Below are 18,516 nucleotides of genomic sequence, written 5' to 3' on the forward strand. Positions count from 1 at the left end.
GTTTTAAAATGTGTTCAGGGGACCCAGACTCTAAATTGAGCCCCTTTGCTAAATGGGTGCATGACCGCGAATGAATCCCTTCCCCTCTCTGGCCCTCATTTTCTAATCCAGATGGTTTCTAGGGTTCTCTCTGGCTATGGCATCAATGTTCCACGACTCAGGACGTTCCCAGACAGGGTTTTGTAAATAAGACGGCCCATCAGCTTCCCTCAAGGGGAAGGAGAATTATTCAGCCCACCAGTTATTTCACCACAACGTTCTCCAGGGTGTCCACCCGTTCTCTTCCATCAACCGTAAACTTGCCCCTGCCTATAGCTGCCAGTTGCACGTTCCGCCACTCTTTCGGGGTCCCCAGACCCATCAGGAGGGCTCTAACACCGGTTCAGGACAGGCACGTGCGTTCATTCCCAAGGAACTACAGCTCCCAAAAGGCTTTGCGGTAACTTCTCGGCTTTTACCACCAAAAGCAAAAAGGTTTTCGGCGCGGGCGAGCCTCCGCATGGCTTTTTGGGAAATGTAGTTCATCTTAGAAGAGCCAGGAAACCAGGCTTGTGGGGCAAGCCTCGCATCCCAGAACGCACAGCGCTCTTCCCTACCAATCGGGGGCGCGGATCTTAGGAGGAGGTTGGGAAGAGGAGGAGCTGCCCAGCGCATGCGCAGTAAAGGAGACTGAAGCATTCATGTGGAGGTCAGCGTGGAAGCAGGTGAGAAGGGAAGGGAGCGGCTTGCGGTCAGCGGCCGCGTTGTCTGTGCAGTTCCCCTGTGCACTCATTAGCGATTTGGGTGGGTGGAGTGCATGCGTGGGTTCGCCTCGTGTCGGAGGAGAAAGGGGATGAGCCCAGTACAAGCCAGGGGTTGCGTAGAGTAAGGGAGGTGTGTATGGGGGCAGGGTGAGGAATAATCCAGAAGCTGTTAGAAAGGGAAAGGCTGAGGGCTCAGGACTGGGTGTCCTGGGCTCGGGAAAGGAATATTTAAATGCACGGGGAGACGTCCAGGTGGCCTCGGGAGTTGAGGTCTGGTAAGGAGGGAGGAGGGATTTGGAGTGGACGACGACGGGGCGGGGCTTTAAAAAATTAGGGCCGGAGTAGATTCTAGTTGGACCAGGCTGACCCCCGCCCACCCTGCCTCAGCGCCGCCGTCCCCCTCATTTTAGAGTTGTCCCGCGCTGTGCAGCTATTTAGAGCCTTCCTGCCCAGTTGGTTCTTAGGATACCTTGGTCTTAGAATGTCAGACAGCTCCTGCGTCCCCAGTAACAGGTCATTCCCAATACCTGATGCTGAGAAGCAGCATAGTGAGGGGTTTAGCTGTGCCTTCTACAGTTAAGACCTCCAGGTTCTTAATAGTTGTGCAGTCTTGAGCTTCTCATGTAACCTCTCTCTCTGCCTCAGTTTCCTCATCTGTAACAATCTACTTCATAGGAGTCGGTGTGGGGATTAAATAAACTGCAGTTAGAAGACCGCCTAGTGTAAAGGTTAGCTATCGTCATCGTTTTTGCTGTTGGAATCACCATGTAGCACATTGAGTTACTTTTCCCAAACCAGAATTGTGCAGAAACAAACCACATAGTCTCTCTCTTGGGGCCTGCTTGTCCAGGAAACCGGAGGGTGGTTTAGTGTGGTGCTAAGTTCTCTGTGGGTTTCAAGCCCATGCCTCCTTGTTGAACCAAGTGCCCCAGACCTCTTTCCTTAAGTGGTAGAAAAAGAAGAAATGGAAAAGGAAAAAGCGGAGTTAACTGATACTACACTTTTCCAAGTTGTAGAGTGTTATTAGGTGTCCTTCAGTGGATGATTTAGGGCTCTCAGGAGTTGGGAAGTAAATAGCCAGCTTCAGGAGTGAATATGGTGCCTCGGAGGGGGCTCTTTCTCTGAGGTTTTGGGGATCAAGTTGTTTGTTTTGTTTTTACCCCCTTAGGTGTGAGTGGGTCCAGCAGGAGGAGACATGGCTGCAAAAGTGTTTGAGTCCATTGGCAAGTTCGGCCTGGCCTTAGCTGTTGCAGGAGGCGTGGTGAACTCTGCCTTGTATAACGGTGAGGCACTGAGCGGTGGTTCGTCCCTGCCCTTTGCTGGAGGATTTCTCTTGGTCTGCACAGCCCCTGTGACGTTCCTGATGGCAGCTGCTGTCTGTGAATGTGTTTGTGACCAAGAAGGCTCACCTGCTGCCATCTCACACTGTGTGGTGACGTTGTCGGTAAAGCCCTGTTCTCTCAGAGTCTTTATTCACAAAGAGCCTCCCAGCCCACTGCTGGCTGGATGTGTCCAGCTGCTCTTGTTAATTTGAAGTGAAGCTGCTGCAGAGTGTCAGGATTTCATTGGCTAGCTGAAGTGGAGATCTCATTTGTTCTCTCCTGCCTGTGTGTGCAGTAACTCAGCACGGACCTCAGACCTTTGGCAACCTTGTCCTGAGCGGGAACTTTTCTCTGCTGCAGTTTGGTTGTTCCAGAGAAAGTACCTTTGAGAAGCATTATCCAGCTTTTAACTTTATGGCAGGGGTTTAAGCTGGCTTTTTGTCCACTTTCTTGTGTGACCTTAGGCAAGTCACTTCCCCCTCCCTCAGCTTCCTCATTGGCCAAGCAATGGGATTGAACTGGTTTAACTCTAAGACCCCTGCCACACACACCCCACCCGCAATTCTGATATTCTCTTAACTTTTGCTGTTGGAAAGCAACAGTATATTGACTAATCTCATGTCCGACTATCTGAGGAAAGGAGAATTACTCTCAGAGTGAAGATATTTAGACCAACTATAAAATCCCAAAAGGCAGAGACAAAAAGCAACTGATCAGAAAATACAGCTTGGCTTTGTCTGTAACAGTTTTATACTCTTGATATTTTTGACTACCCCACCCTGCTAGACAGTAACCACCATCACTGAGTTTCTTTGAATCAACAGGACTGCCCTGTAACCACTAAAAACCTTAGAGAAACCAGGCTATTGGAAGGAAAGAGGGGGCCTTCCAAATTTTAGGATTCCCATAGTCAGGGCGCTGCTGCTGGAAGCACTGAGATAAACTGGGACTAGGATGGAATGTGTAACAGTCAAGACCTTGGTGAGTTTTAGAAAGACGTTTTGGAGGATGAGTCCTGGAAATGTGTTGGTTGGAGTTTGGAGATGGGATGGTTAATCAGAAAATCAGCAGCCGGTTGTTTGAAGGAGAAGGTTGTTGAGGAATAGATTCTATTACCAGAGTCCTTGGGAAGACTCGTGGGACAGGAGTGATTGCTTAGTTCTGTAGTATATTCAGAAGCCTCTAGAGACCCGAACTACGGGAAGATGGAGCAGGAGAGAGGAGACTTCATAAATGAACAGAAAGCACCAGGGATCTTTCATAGTCGTCCTTTCTGGTTAAAGGGTAAAGGGACTTTTCTGACCTGTCACCCTCCTTCATTCCTAGTGGATGCTGGACACAGAGCTGTCATCTTTGACCGGTTCCGTGGAGTGCAGGACATTGTGGTAGGGGAAGGGACACACTTTCTCATCCCTTGGGTACAGAAACCAATTCTCTTTGATTGCCGCTCTCGACCACGTAATGTGCCAGTCATCACTGGTAGCAAAGGTGAGTCTTGCCCGTGGGTCAGGTGAGGTAGGGAGTGTGGAATGGGTTCTGTGGGATCCAGAAGAGGTTGAACTTCACATAACAAGAATTCCTAGCATATTCTCCTGGGGAGTTTTATATGGACTCATAGAAAGAAATATATATTTAAGATGCACAGACAACTGTACAAGTTTAGAGAAATACACGAAGATAGGTTTGAAGAGTTACATAGTGATCCGATTTGAAAGAAATCTAACTGTGCCCTTTGCTCCCTCAGGACCCTTCCTGTCAGTTCTTGTTCCCCAGAGTGACTTTATAAACCGAGCTCGAACCATTCTGTTTGCTTTCACAACTGACTTTCCCTGGGCCTGGCTTCCCAAGGCCTCTGTTTTCAGCAGCGCTGACCTCACATTGTTGTCTGACAGCCCAAGGCCCTCATCCCTGAGAGCTGTGTCCTGGTGTCTGACACGCCACTGGGTTTCTGTTCGGAGCCTAAAATGCGTTGCTGTCACTGACCCCCGCCCCCCGACACACACACCATACCACACACACAGTGGCACAGGCAGCCAGTGGAGTGCAGATGCTGGCTCAGCAGTGACATTTCTGCCTTGCAAGAGGGGAGGGTCAGTCACATTGGGTGTTGGTTTATTATCTTGATTAACACTCACTGCGTTTGGTGCCATTCTCAGCAGATGTCTGCTTACTGTGACTGCCAGGTTTTGCACTGGCTTGGAGGGTGGGCTAGTTCAGAGATGATGAAGCAGGGGCATTTAGGAGCTCAGTCTGGCTCGGGAGATAGCCACATGAGCAAGCAGGGACAGTAGAGAGGGCTGAGTCCTAGAGCAAAGGTCATCCAGTGTCTGTAGGGGAGCAGAGAAGAGCAGCTGGGTCCCATGGGTGGCTAACTGGGCTCCTTCAAGGAGCTACATTTGAGCTGGGACTTTAGAGTGAGAAGTGGGGGGGGGCACAGGACAGGGAAGGGTAGGTTGGTATTGTGCAATCTGTCCTGTGGATCCCAGCCAGGAAGAGGGAGGAGCCTCCTCTAAAGGGTCCGGCTTGCCTACGACAAAAGAGGAAATCAAAGGTGGGGTGGGGTGAATAAAGAAACATCAAATTCCAACTTAACAGCCTAGTTCTGAACTTTCCACCTCTAGGGAATTTATTTCTCTACTGTTCTGCAGTTGTTCTAAGGATACACTATATACCTGTTTTCAAAACTGGTAAGAACGTCACTATCAGGGACTTTGTGTACACATTTCCTTCTTCTCTTGGCACCCCATTCAGACCTCTAGCTCTCAGGCACTGGCCCATATCATCGATAACTGCAAGCAAACCCTGACAGCACCTTAGCTCCAAGCAGGCCTGAGTGGTCAGGGGAAGTTGTGATTTCATCTCCGGGTCCTTTGACTGGGCCAAGTAATGAGAAGGGGACTCTGAATGAGTCTGGTAACCCCTTCCATCTGTGAGGTGCTTGACAGAGTGCTTTTCTGTCTGTTTTTTCCTTCAGTTTCCCCCAACATGTCTGGAAGGCAGATACAATCAGCCCCATTTTTACAGACAAGGACATACACTGAGATTGGCCAAGACTTAATGAGGCCACATAATTAGTAAACAGCAGAGTGTGGCTGTAGCCCGGGCCTTTGGACTGCTTAGTCCAGCCCACAGTGGACTATTTCTGCTGGACCCATGATAACCCCTCCCAAGGCATGCTCCTGACTTGGACCACATTCCCCAGGCCTTAGAAAGTCTTCATCTTAGAATTCTTGGCATTGGGCCTGTTTTCCTTAACGTATTCAGTGTTCCAGACATCCCATGGTACTCTTTAGACATAAAATCTGAATTGCTTATGTCAGAGGGCATTCAGAACATAATAAGAAGGTGTCACTGCCAGAAACCTTTATGAAGTTCCTAACTCTGATGTTTTGCTGGGTTTTCTCTAAAGGAAATCGCACATACACGCGCCTTACCCTCTGGGGTCTTAAAATCAGCAACTTTTCATATTAATTGTAACATGTTCAGAGTAGGAGAGGTCATGGAAAGCCACTGAGGTTTTTATTTTTAACGCAAGCATTTGTCTCCTACCCTCAGATTTACAGAATGTCAACATCACCCTGCGCATCCTCTTCAGGCCAGTGGCCAGCCAGCTTCCCCGCATCTTCACCAGCATCGGAGAGGACTATGACGAGCGGGTGCTGCCGTCCATCACTACAGAGATCCTCAAGTCAGTGGTGGTGAGTGAATGGGGCCTCTGCCTCTGGGCTAGAGCGCGGCCGCCGAGAGCTCCCTAGGGGGCACGGAGAGCTCAGCAGTGGGTGGACTGGGATGTGGCTGGTAGTTTCCTGGTTCCCTTTCTGCTTGCTCATTGTCCTGACTGGCTGCCCTGCCCTCCCCCCGGAGCCAGGCTCGCTTTGATGCAGGAGAACTGATCACCCAGAGAGAGCTGGTCTCCAGGCAGGTGAGCGACGACCTTACAGAGCGAGCAGCAACCTTTGGGCTCATCCTGGATGACGTGTCCTTGGTAAGATGCTTGGGGAGCCTGCCGGGGAGGGCCTGTGGTTCTCGCTTAGGAGCTTGGCTCCACTGCTGGGCAGACACTCTCAGGTCCCGCCTTCCACTTCCCTAGATGTGAGACTTGAAAACATGGAAACCTCACAAAGGTACGAGGCAGTCTTCATGGCTTTGTTTCCAGGTGAGAGGGTTCTTTTACCGCCCCTCTGCCATGCTCACTTTGTCTTTTACTTCAGGCCCTACCCAGATGGTCCCTAACCAGTAGGTTCTTCACCTTTCCCAAACTGCGTGTTCCCCCAGAGCTCCCCAGTAAGTGACGCTTTACTCCCCCTGTTTGACAGAGGAAGAAACTGCCTGGTGAGGCTAGAGAACAGCTCGGATAATCCTTAGAGCAGACCTCCCAGCCTGACTCCTGGGAATATCCTGATACTTAGGGTCTGAGCATCAGTGACGTGAGCCCTGGGAGTGCCCACTGGAAGGTGATAGAGTGTAAATGAATGGTTCTGTTCCCTAAAACCTGGTATGGGGGACAAGGCACATCTCTGAGTTGTAAGCTGTCCTCTTGAGACCGTATCGTCTGTGTATTTGTATGACGCTGAATGCCATAACTCAGACAGAAAGCGATACAGGCAGGATAGCATTTCAGATCAAGGAGGTTGAGGGGAAGGGGTTGTGTTTCTAGATTCTCTGGGAAAAATCAGCTGGAGTGATTTGTTGGGGCAGTGAGGTAGAGCGCTTCCTGTTCAGCTCTCCTGTGCATCGCTAGGGAAAGGCACCATTTCCCCCCCAGCAGCTGTGCAGCTGTTTAAACAGTCACACACTCCAGCGCCGGTGCTGACTGATGGGCCTCTGCTCACTTTGCATCCGTGGTGAGGTGAAGGGGGTCTGTGGGCTCCCTCTGCTGGCGAGATGCCAGGCTGCAGCCGTTTGGCTCCTCTGACAGCCTGTCCTCAGGCTCTCCCACTTTTCTCGACCTAAACACTTTGGCTGTGAGAAAATGCTACGTAAAAGCCTAAGGAGAAGCTTGGCGTTGTGCTGGACTTTAACCACATGCTTCGTTCTGAGGAAATGTGGGCTGACCACAGGAAACCGTATCTAAGAGGTGTGAGAAGAAAATGAGGTTTCTTGGGGAATTTGCTGCCCTCACCTGGTCCTTTTGGAAGGAAATTTTATTCCTTAATTTCATTTTTTTGTTTCTCAGGATTATTTCTTCCCCTAACTTTGAATAAGAGTTCAGAAGTGGAGTGGGCGAAGCAGAACAGCTGCAGTTTAAGAGTTAGTGTTACAGATTCTGGAAGAGAGTAGGACTAGGATTTACTTCTCAGCAGAAGTTTTGAGCTGCTTATTTTTTTCTGTAAAAGCAGAGAGGTTGGGAGGGTGGGGGAGAGAATGAAACAAATGGCGTTTGATAGCAAAACTAATGCTCTTCTCCCATTTATTTCTTCCTTTTTGTAAGCGTTGGCTAAGTAAATTAGCCTAGACATGAGGTGTTTGGAGGTCTGTCCCCATTGTTTGCACTGTCGTTACAGACAAGCACTTCCACCAAGAGGCTGGTGGTTATTAGGGAAGGTCTGTGGATGATCAGAATTTTAAACCCGCACCCTAAGCAATTGCTTTACCTGCTTTCTCTTTCTTTTAAACCCTTTAGCAGAAGCATTCATTCTCAGGGAATACCGTGATTTCTCCCGCCTGTCTCTCAGCCTCTTCCTGTTCCCTGGGGGAGCTGCTGCAGGAGCAGAGGGGACTGCTCAGTCCGGCAGTGGAGGGTGCCGCGCCTTTGAGCCCCTGAGAGCCGGCTGCAGCTCTCACTCTGAGGGCTCATTTTCTGTCTGGCTTCTCTGGGGGTTTTGAACAAGCCATCAAAGGACCTTAGAAGAGTCTGTGGTGGAGGTTCTAGAACCACCTGTTTCCTCCCATAGGGAGGCAGTTGATTCAGTAGATACCTTCTGGTACCCGTGGGCTGTCTTCTACCTGACATCTCCATGCTGGGGGTGACAAAATGATGTCCAGGAGCAATTTGGGCAGCCAGGAATTCTAGGGTGTGACTCAGTTTGGACAGGGATGTGGAGGTGGAAGGGTGTTCGGGCCTCACGATGCCTCCAGCTGCTAGAGCCATTCCTGGCCTCTGCCTCCCAGCAGCCATGGAGGCCTCGAAATAGTGCTGGCGAAGCGATTATGCTGCCTCATGTTGTGCTCACTCTCTCCCCCTAGACGCATCTGACCTTCGGGAAGGAGTTCACAGAAGCGGTAGAAGCCAAACAGGTGGCTCAGCAGGAAGCGGAGAGGGCCAGATTTGTGGTGGAAAAGGTAAGCATTCAGCCAGATGGCAGGAGCCCCTCTTCCTTTCTCCTGTGCTCTACCTCCCTGTTTGCTGGGTGGCCTGGAAATTCATCACCTGTCATCTCTTCTTCCGGATCATTGGAAGGGGTTGAAGGGACCATCGTCCTACAATTACTTCAGAGTCTTTGGGGACTGGTCAGGGTTATGTGAAGTTATGTTCCTACATCACTGAAGGGTAATTTTTTTCCACCTCCTTAAGGTCAAAAATACTCTCCTACAAATAAAAATGTTTTCTCCTGGCATATTTTCAGCTTCACTGAGAAGTCATTTTTAACCGTGGTTACACAGTGAAAGCTGACAGAAGAAAGGATCAAATGGTGTGCCAGATGCACTGTCGTCACTGGGATTTTTCAAGCACTAAACCCATCCAGATGTGTCAGAGTGTGATGGGACACACTGTATTTGCATAACAGCCAGGTCTTCTGGTCTTTTCAAAGGTGTACTCACTGCTTGCCATCCTCTTCTCTCCACCATTGATTCTCCTGGGTTAGGATTCCCAGTCCAAGATCCCTTAGTCCTTAGAATCGGGGAAGAGGGGCATATGTGGATGGCCAACATTTGATTTTAGAGACTGTAAACTCCATGTGAACGGGGGTTTTTTTTTTTTTTTTTTTTTGCTTTTTTCTGCTTATCTCCAGAGCCTAGAACATGTCTTATACTGTGCCTGGGGATACTAGGTGCTCAGTAAACATTTGTTGAATGAACAGGCACAGCGTGTAGCAGTTTGAGTATCGTATGCTAATTTCAGAGAGGCTCAGTACTGTCCATCCTCTCCTCCCACGCTCCTCAGAGTCCTGCATTGCTCATGGATGTCATCCCGTGGACGGGTAGAGAAGGCCAAGGAGGTCTCATTCTGGATGTCTAGGTTTCTGGCCGAGAACCCGTTTAGCTCACAGGCAACTCCAGGGAGTGTCACACATGCCTGCTGCTCCTTCTTAGCTACTGGTTTTGGTGAAAGTCACTTTGAGTCGGGACTGGAGGGAAAATGAGCCATAGAATCAAGTCCACTTTCTTCCCTGTTTTCTTTGGCCAGTGATCCTCCTGGCTCAGAGTAGGGTGGCTGGACTGCATTGCTGGACTCCAGTGTTAGTGAGGACTTTTGAGACAAGGCACATTTATGCAGCCAACAGATATGTATCTCTCTATACTGATGAGAAGTGGGCATCACAGGAACAGAGGACTGGCTGAGTAGTGCTTGTTGACCCCATTGAGAGGAGATGGCAATTCCCAGAGCTCCTTCAGGAAGCAGTGAGGGTGCCTAACCTGGTCCTTTTGAGGCTGTGCCTGCCATCCAGTGCCCTGAAGTGTGACCCTGATCTCCCTACACCTCCACCCTCTTAGGCTGAGCAGCAGAAGAAGGCGGCCATCATCTCTGCCGAGGGCGACTCCAAAGCAGCCGAGCTGATCGCCAACTCACTTGCCACCGCCGGTGATGGCCTGATCGAGCTGCGTAAGCTGGAAGCCGCAGAAGACATCGCCTACCAGCTGGCACGCTCTCGGAACATCACCTACCTGCCAGCCGGGCACTCGGTGCTCCTCCAGCTGCCCCAGTGAGGCCTGGCCTGCCTGCACCTCCGTGGGCCATCTGGGCCATGGCCCTGATGATTCTGAATACCACCTTCTTTCTGCCCCAACCCCAGAAATCACTGTGAAAATTCATGATTGGCTTAAAGTGAAGGAAATAAAAGTGAAATCACTTCAGATCTCTTCATTACTGTATCAGATTAAGCTCTTTCATTCACATTTCCATCCACTTTTTTATCCACCTCCCTACCAAAAATTGCCAAGTGCCTATGCAGACGAGGGCCTCCTGGAGCTCCCCCGCCTAGGTACTGGGTATTTGGCAGAAGAAAGGCAGGGCTGTTTGTCTGACGGTCTGGGCAGCACATTCATTGGCCTGAATAAATTTGCAGCATCCAGCCTAACATTTATTCAAGATTTGAGGAAGATGGCAGTCAGCTGAACCAAGAACTCAGGCCTTATTTTTTCCAACGGTTCCTGCACAGACCCAGCTGAAGAGGTGCTGGGGAGGGTCAGAGAGGAAGTGGTCTGTCTCTCCATAAGGCTGATCCTTTCTGTGAGGTCAGCAGAAGCAGGTGTGTGCAAACAGCATGGATTGAATCTGCCCTGTGAAGGTGGCTGGGCCTGATTTGCTGCCCACTCCTCAGGGGCCTGAAACTGAGATGGACTTGGATAGTGAGAGCAGGTCTGGACTGATGTGAGTCCAATTAGACTTCCTCTCCACCCCCACCCTCCACCTTGGTGTCTCTCAAATACCCGGAGGAATTCCAACTTGAAGGATTGCATCCTGCTGGGGTGAACATGCCTGCCAAAGACTTGGGAATCCTGCTTTCCTGCCTGCCTTGCTCAGAGGCTGCCCTTCCAGGGGGCTGTGTGCGTGCGCTTTGAAGGGGCCAACCACAGGAGAAAACAAATGTATGCAAACTCCTGTCTAATAAAGGACACCCAGACCTCACTCAGTCCTAATGGGTTTGCTTCTTTCTTTGTGGGAGCCGTGGGATCAGAACAGTGTTCCAGCAGTTTCTATGTGCAGTTTGTTTCACCAGCTGGGACAGACTCTCCAGCAGAAAATGGTTTGGTTTCAGAAATCAGCTTTGTGCTGGATTGCAGACCCATCTCCAGCCCAAAATGAATGTCAGCAAGGCCATGAGATGGGTTTTTAGAAAGCGAGGGCTGGTGGAGGTAAGCTGACTTTCCTCTGAGTCTTTGGTACCATTACCCTGAAGGAGCTGGCAGCCTGCCCACCAGACTGTCAGCAGCACTTTCCCTGTTGGGGAGGAGAAACGACACAGAACACATGAGTGCTGGAGCCCTCAGCGTGTTCCAGTTTTTCGTGTACATTTCAGTGGCTTCAGGTGTTCTGTGTGGGCTTACATTGCCCATCCTGCTCTGACGTGGAAGTGATTTGGCATTTGAGGGGGCCGAGCTGATGCATTCCGGGTGGTAGGGAGGGAAAGCAGACCTGCGATTGAGAAATAAACCGTGCCAGTCACTCAACTTCAAATGCTTCTGGGAGCAAGATGGGAAGCAGCTGCCTGCAGTGAGCCCTCCCGCTGACCCCTGTGACCTCTGCTCTCAGGTTCATCCCTGGGTTCACCACCCGGCCCAGGACTGTCTAAGAGGACCCTGCCAGCTGGTGTCTGACCTGGATTCTGCATTTCTTCCCAGAGGGATAGGGCCAGCTGTCAGCTGGGAAGAGGGAACCAATGGAAGCACAGGTTTGGGGTGGGACTGGGGACTAAGTTTCCCCATCTCTGCCCTGCTCCCCTCCCAGGGCCCCCCAGTAGGGACCCCATCTCTTCCCACACCCTTGAGCACTCAGACGAGTGTTTGGTGGGCTCCTGACCCTCAGCTGAACCTCAGCCCCACCACCACGGCCACATTCTCCCTGACACTGCCACCAGCCTCCCAGTCAGCCCATCTCCCTTCCGCTGCCCCCGGTGTCATTTATCTCAGGCTCTCTCTTCCTCCTTTTGGTTTTCTGCGGTTAGAAGAGTGAGGCCTGCAAATGATGAGGTGCCTGGACTCACAAAGCACATTGAAGACTGGAGCAGAGAGAGCATAATTCCTAAATAGGTTCCAGACCAGCTTCCACTCACCCCTTCCTCCTTTCCTGCCGTTTATTGCTTTGGACACCCTTCATTGGGGTGGGGGCCGGAGGCTCCTCTCTTCCCCAGGCACTTCTTAAAAGAGCAGTTGTGTTTCTTGTATTTGGCGGGAGATGGGGTTTCGGACTCCAGGTGTAGAGGAGCCCTCCGCAGCCTCTAGGTTCCCTCTGCCTTCGGGTCGGCCCTGCTGGTGGCAGGCCAGGTTCCTGCTAGTTTTGCCCATAGCCTGCCTGCCATGGATGGTGCCAGTGCAGCCCAGGGGCCTCATTCTGCCTTGACTTCCGCCAAGTAATTCTTTTCACAAATGTTCAAGGGCTGTTAACTTGACTGCTTAGCCCCAGAGGCCCCTGATGGCCTCTGTTTCTCCAGAAGCTGCCACAATGGGCCTTTATCAGCATGGGATTCTTTGGGCCTTGGATCAAAAGCCATGTCCTGTCCTGGCCAGGGAAGGGGCAGAGCAAGGAGTGTCTGTCTTCCTCCCTCTCTCCTTTGATTAGGCTGAATAGTTCCCTTGTTTAGGCTCCAAAAGGTGCCTTGCTCAGAAGGCAGTGGACCTTGAACATGGAGGGGAAAAGCTCTCAAAGGTTTGCCATTTCCTTATTTTGCTAGATTTATACACATTCTGCCAGTGTGGGTCGATGGGGAGGAGCTGTGTTGTCATCCCCAGGTGGGTTGATTTGAAAGACAGGGCAACAGTGAATCCTGATTCAGCAGATGCTATTCTAATAGGCTGTTCCAGAAGTCAGCAGGGGGGTGTGCAGTCAGGACCTCTCCTTGACCTTTGCCTCCTGCCAATAACTGTGGGCAAAGCAGCCCACCCTGACTGAAAATAACCTGGGAGAAAAGGTCTCAGGAGATTTTAACTGATTTCCCCACCTTTCCTAGGCCTGTCATCTTGCACACTGCTCCAAATTCCACTTTCCTGAAGCAGACCTCATGCCTGCCCTACTGGAAAACCTCCAGGGGCCGCTCCTAACTTGCTTAATAAAGTGCCAGTGTCTTGTCTTGGCATTCAGGGCCCCTCTGTGGCCTGGCTACGTCACTCTGCCTTTCTAGTCCAACTTTGTTTTTTTACTGCTTGCCTTTACAAACCTAACTGGTAGTTGCCATGGGTGCAGAGCATTTGAAACTGCAAGTGGAAAGTCACAGCGGTACTGGCGTGAGGGGAGGACGAGGGAGTGGGGCAGGGGTAATGCAAGACCTACTTGCACAGCACAGACTTGACAACAAAAAATTGCCCCCAAAGTAGCACCAAGGGCACCCCTCCCACACTGAGAACGCACACCGAACGGTTCCTCGCTCTTATCTGCACAAGCTCCTTCCTCCACTGTACCCCCTTTGGCCCATGGTGTCACTTCATCCTGGTCCACCTTCCCCCACATTTGCAGGTCCAGAGTCCCCTATCCTTTGAGCCAGCTCACATTCTTACTCTTCACCAGCACCCCTCTTCCCCATCCGTGACCTCTCCCTTGCCTGAGCCTCTTGTCCACACTCCTGTGAGGCATTTAGCACTCTCTTTGTTGGGTTGTAGTTGTGTGTGTGTGTGTCCTCTCTCCTACTCTACATTTATGGGAGCAGGATTCTTACACGATTCAACGTTCCCCCTTCTTCTTTTCGCCAACCCCCTCCCCGCCCCCCGATCTTTTCCCCAAGTCAAACATGCCTGGCTCTCGGTGGGAGTCACTGAGGGGGTGTCAGAGGAATAGCTGAAGGCACGGAGAGTTCAGGGCCCAGGTTAGAACCAAGGGATGGGAGGCGAGGCCCTTGCGGGTGCCTCTCCAGGCTCCGCCAGCCTCTCAGAATGGGCTTCCCAGGGCCCAGCAGGCCAACCCACCCGCTAAGGTCCTGCCTGACTGACCCCCAGCCTGGCCTCTCTCTTACTTCTTATGCCTCTGAGTGCAGGCTCCCTTCTCACTGCTACCAGCCCATGGCCCACCCTCTCCTGCTTCTGTCCAGAGCACCTGTCCTCTCCTCCCTCTTTTCAATCCCTGTCCCTCTCCCTGCCCAGCCCAAGTTAAAATCCCTCTTCTCCAGGAATTTGCCTCAAGCTGACCTCTTCCCAGCTCTCCTTGCACATAAGGTCTCTCTTTATAAAAAGGACATTGGCTCTGGAACTCTGGCAACACTGGGGTTGGGAATTGAACAAAAAAAGGGGGGTGATGAGGCCTGCCACAACCAGTAGGGGCCAGGATGCTCTGGCGAGGCCCAGATGCACATAGCTGCAAGACAGCAGCGGTGGCCGTGTACTGGCCCAGCGGAACCTGTTCATAGGTGAAGGAGAATGCCTTGCGCAGGATGCTAGGTAGGCAGGGAGGAGGGCGTCCCTCCAGGAGCCTCCAACCAAGCCACTTTGGAAGAGAGAATTCAGCTGAAAAGGCAAGGCTGCTTTAGGGGAACTTAAAGCCACTGTCAGTCTTGGAGGCTAGGACAAGCCACCTGGATTAGCCAGAAAGACATAGCTAATGAAAGGCTTGGGCCATCTCAGTTTGGATGAATGAGCTGCTAACACTTAAGTCGGGTTGGAAAACTATGGCCTGTGGGCCAAGCGCAACCCTCCACATGTTTTTGTATAGCTCACAAGCTAATGTCCTTCCAAATGTATAGTTCACATCTGCCCCTTTACAGGTGGTTTTTTACCCTGTAAATTGCTGGAAAAAAAATCAAAAGAAGAATAGTGTTTTGCAACACATGAATATTATATGAAATCCGAACTTCAGTGTCCATGAGTTTGGTTGGAACATCCTATGCATAGTTGCACTACAAGAGCAGATGGTATGAGCCACATAAGCCTGAAGTATTTACCATCTGTCCCTTTACAGAAAAAGTTTGCTGACGCCTGACTTAGGGGATCAGATAGCCTTGGAGAAGAAAGGGAAGGACCCTGGAATTTGGAAGTCTCAGGTACCAAGGGGGCCGTGGGCTTTAAGTCAGATATAGTATGATTGCCATCAGAGTCCTTGATTGTGTCCAAGTCTGCTGTAATCAGAGGAGCACAGTCATGCTGGGGCCCTGGCACTCAGATTTACAACACCTGCTGCTTTCTGTGGCTTGCACAGGGTTCCAAACCAGGCAGAAGGTGGGAGTGGTGGCAGCAAACAGGTGGGAATAAGGAAGGAAGAAGCCTGTGGTTCCCTGGAAGCCTGAGGATCTCCAGGCCTGGGGTCAAACCACTTCTTTTCCTCTCCTCTGCCCTCCAGGAAGGGTTGGATGCTGGACTGTCCTTCCAAAGCCCGGAGACACCACAGCCAAGGAAGGGAGCCCAGTGCAGGGATGACTCCCAGAAACAGGGGCCTCTGGCAGCTTTAGCCTCTGGGTGGAAGATCCCTTGGTTAAGACTGTGTCTCTCCTCGACAGCCGAAGACCCCAAAAGAACCTACAGCTGTTCCTCACTGTGGATTGTGCCAAACTTAATTGCCACCAAGCCTTCAAGGGTGGATGAGCCTGCCATGTCTGGCTGGCAATCGCTTCTTTTCCTTGCATGCCTTTGCCAGCCTTGTGGGGTGAAATGCCATTTCCCTCTTCCACGTCCGTGACTCTCCCCTCCTCAAGACTGCCCAGCACTCACCTCCATCAGGGCTCCTTGCGTAACTCCACCCCCACTGAAATCACAGCAGCCCAGGACTGAGCAGGAGGCTTGCTGATCCTCGGGAGCACCCCCTCCACTTGGGTGAGATGGGTAAGGGGACCTTGGGATGCAGGTGGCAAGGCCAGGGGTGGAATCCAGGTCTCCAGACTCTCTATTGCTGTTTTCATCCCATCTTCCAGCTTCCAGATGTTCTATACCTGAGGCTCCTTGTCCTGCTCATCCTTCTTTGCACTCAGGTGGGCGAGTGTGTGTGTTACCTTCATTCTTTTCATGAGCACACCTTTATCCCCAGCTGGGCTCTTACAGGTGGGGGACAGAGATGACATCTTCTTCCCTTTTGTAACACCCTTCGTGCCAGTGAACTGCAGGAGTCCTTGCAGACACACTGAAACTCTGAGTTGGGCTGGACTTCCCGGGTTACTCCCTCCAGGAGGCAACTCGGTTTAGTGGGAAGAACACAGATTCTAGAATTAGAAATATTTGAGTTTGGATTCTAACTCTGCAACTTACTAGCTTGGGAGGCCTTAGATAAATTATTTAAATACTTCAAGCATACTTTTTTTCTTATAAAACAAATTAAGGATATGAATATCCCTACTGTGGTGTTAATGAGGACTGAACAAGAGGACAGATGGGAAGTTGTTTAGCACAGGGGTCAGCACACAGTAGATGTCGAAGGTATTCTTGTTCCCTTCCCTGTTTGTGTCCTACAGGCCTGCCTGCCTCTCGCTACTGTCAGATCAGGAAACTCCCTTGGAATCCTGGGATAGCAGTGGGCATCTATGTGCCTCTGATTTCATGTCAGAATTGAGAAGGGGGCATAGGAACCCCCTATGGGTCTGGCCCTAGTTTGATTCAAACAAGAAGATGTAGGAGGAGCTGAGTGCCGGGCTCCTTCTCCCCAGGAGCCTAGATGTCTTGGGGAAAGGTGGCTTGACCTCACATGCAGGCAGCTGTGTTCGGTCCTTGTTTGAGGTCCAGGGTACAGGTTGGCTGGGCAGATTCCCAAGTGTTTTGTACAAGAGATTTGTGCTTTAGTCTTTGTTGTGGCCACTATTTTCACAAGTCCCTTTATATCTCCAGGTCTCCATTTCCACATCCTTAAAATGAGGGGTAAGTTTATCAACTGTTTTGCCAATTGAGCCAGGAGGAGGGTCCAGTGGAGCTCTGAGTCCCTCATTCCCTTGCTACAGCCAGAGAAGTGGTAGTTTATCAGTCTGACATGAAGATCTTAGTCACGGCTGTCGTCTGAAGAAGGCGTTCCATGGCTGCAAAAGTCTGAAACCACTGTCCTGGAAACTGTTCTCAAAAGCTTCTTTTCATCTCTCGTCTATTTCAGGTGAGCCTGGCAAGGCTGTGGCCTCTCTTGTCCAGCAGATGGCAGCAACCTGCCTGCCGCTGCAGGTGCCAGGCTGTGTCCACGAGTACAAGATACTCAGAACAGGGTCCCAGGAAAGGGATCATTAGAGCCAGCTCTGAGGACTAGTAAATAGGTTGAGGTGACCCTTTGCAGATCACTTCCTGATACAGAACCCCCTGGGCATCTGTGGTGGTAAATATACTAAGTGTCCTGTCCCAACTACCAGCCAAACTGGTGCTACTCCTCTTTGTCAGGTTGAAGATCACCACCCAGCTCAGCTTTAACTCTTCCTTAAACCAGGAAGGCTCCCAAGGTTCTGGATACTCAGGCTTTGGCAGCCTGAGGTCCTTTTGGGGAGCTCAACAAGTTGTTCATGATTTAATGAGACACAGAGGGGACATCAGATTCTGAGACCCCAGGAATTTCCTTCCAAGAGCAAAACTAAATCTGATAGGCTGATAAGTATTTAGGGGGAGACTTGCCCTTCCAGCTTGTGGATGCTTCTATGAATGAATAGACCTGATAAAGACAAGCATTGTATACACAAATTGGTTCATTTGTTCATGCAGCAATGACTACTGCTTACCTACTGTGTGCCATCCTGATGCACATGTTTCAGGGTATTAGAAAATGCATCATTCTCAGATCACAAAGGTATAAAACTAGAAATAAATTGTACAAAGAAAACAAAAAGGCTCACAAATGCATGGAGGCTTAACAATATGCTCCTAAATAATCAATGGATCAACGAACAAATTAAAACAGAGATCAAGCAATATATGGAGACAAATGAAAACAACAGCACAATGCCCCAACTTCTGTGGGACACAGCAAAGGCAGTTCTAAGAAGAAAGTATAAAATATATAGCAATCCAGGCCTATTTAAAGAAGGAAGAACAATCCCAAATGGATAGTCTAAAGTCACAATTATTGAAACTGGAGAAAGAAGAACAAAGGAGGCCCAAAGTCAGAAGAAGGAGGCACATAATAAAGATCAGAGAAGAAACAAATAAAATTGAGAAGAATAAAACAATAGAAAAAATCAATGAAACCAAGAGCTGATTCTTTGAGAAAATAAACAAAATAGATAAACCCCTAGCCAGACTTCTTAAGAGAAAAAGAGAATCTACACACATAAACAGAATCAGAAATGAGAAAGGAAAAATCACAACGGACACCACAGAAATACAAAAATTTATTAGAGAATACTATTAAAATCTATATGCTAACAAACTGGATAACCTAAAAGAAATGGACAACTTTCTAGAAAAATACAACCTTCCAAAACTGACCAAGGAAGAAATAGAAAATCTAAACAGACCAATTACCAGCAATGAAATTGAATTGGTAATCAAAAAACTACCCAAGAACAAAATTCCCAGGCCAGATGGATTCACCGCTGATTTTATATGACATTTAGAGAAGCCATAATACCCATTCTCCTTAAAGTTTTCCAAAAAATAGAAGAGGAGGGAATACTTCCAAACTCATTCTATGAAGCCAGCATCATTCTAATACCAAAACCAGGCAAAGACACCACAAAAAAAGAAAATTACAGACC

General features: G+C 50.0%; 1 protein-coding gene across 1 annotated transcript; it reads left to right on the forward strand.

The window, feature by feature from the left end:
- The first annotated feature begins 613 nt into the window (after positions 1–613).
- PHB1 (prohibitin 1) lies at positions 614–10,088 on the forward strand. Its single transcript, XM_036879763.2, has 7 exons — positions 614–704; positions 1,912–2,026; positions 3,392–3,553; positions 5,621–5,763; positions 5,934–6,050; positions 8,252–8,347; positions 9,722–10,088. Exons 2-7 carry the CDS (start codon positions 1,939–1,941, stop codon positions 9,932–9,934), a joined length of 819 nt encoding a protein of 272 aa, XP_036735658.1. The 5' UTR covers positions 614–704; positions 1,912–1,938; the 3' UTR covers positions 9,935–10,088.
- The last annotated feature ends 8,428 nt before the right edge of the window (positions 10,089–18,516 follow it).

This window comes from Manis pentadactyla, chromosome 4 (genome assembly GCF_030020395.1).
Source record: "Manis pentadactyla isolate mManPen7 chromosome 4, mManPen7.hap1, whole genome shotgun sequence".
Lineage (NCBI taxonomy): Eukaryota > Metazoa > Chordata > Mammalia > Pholidota > Manidae > Manis > Manis pentadactyla.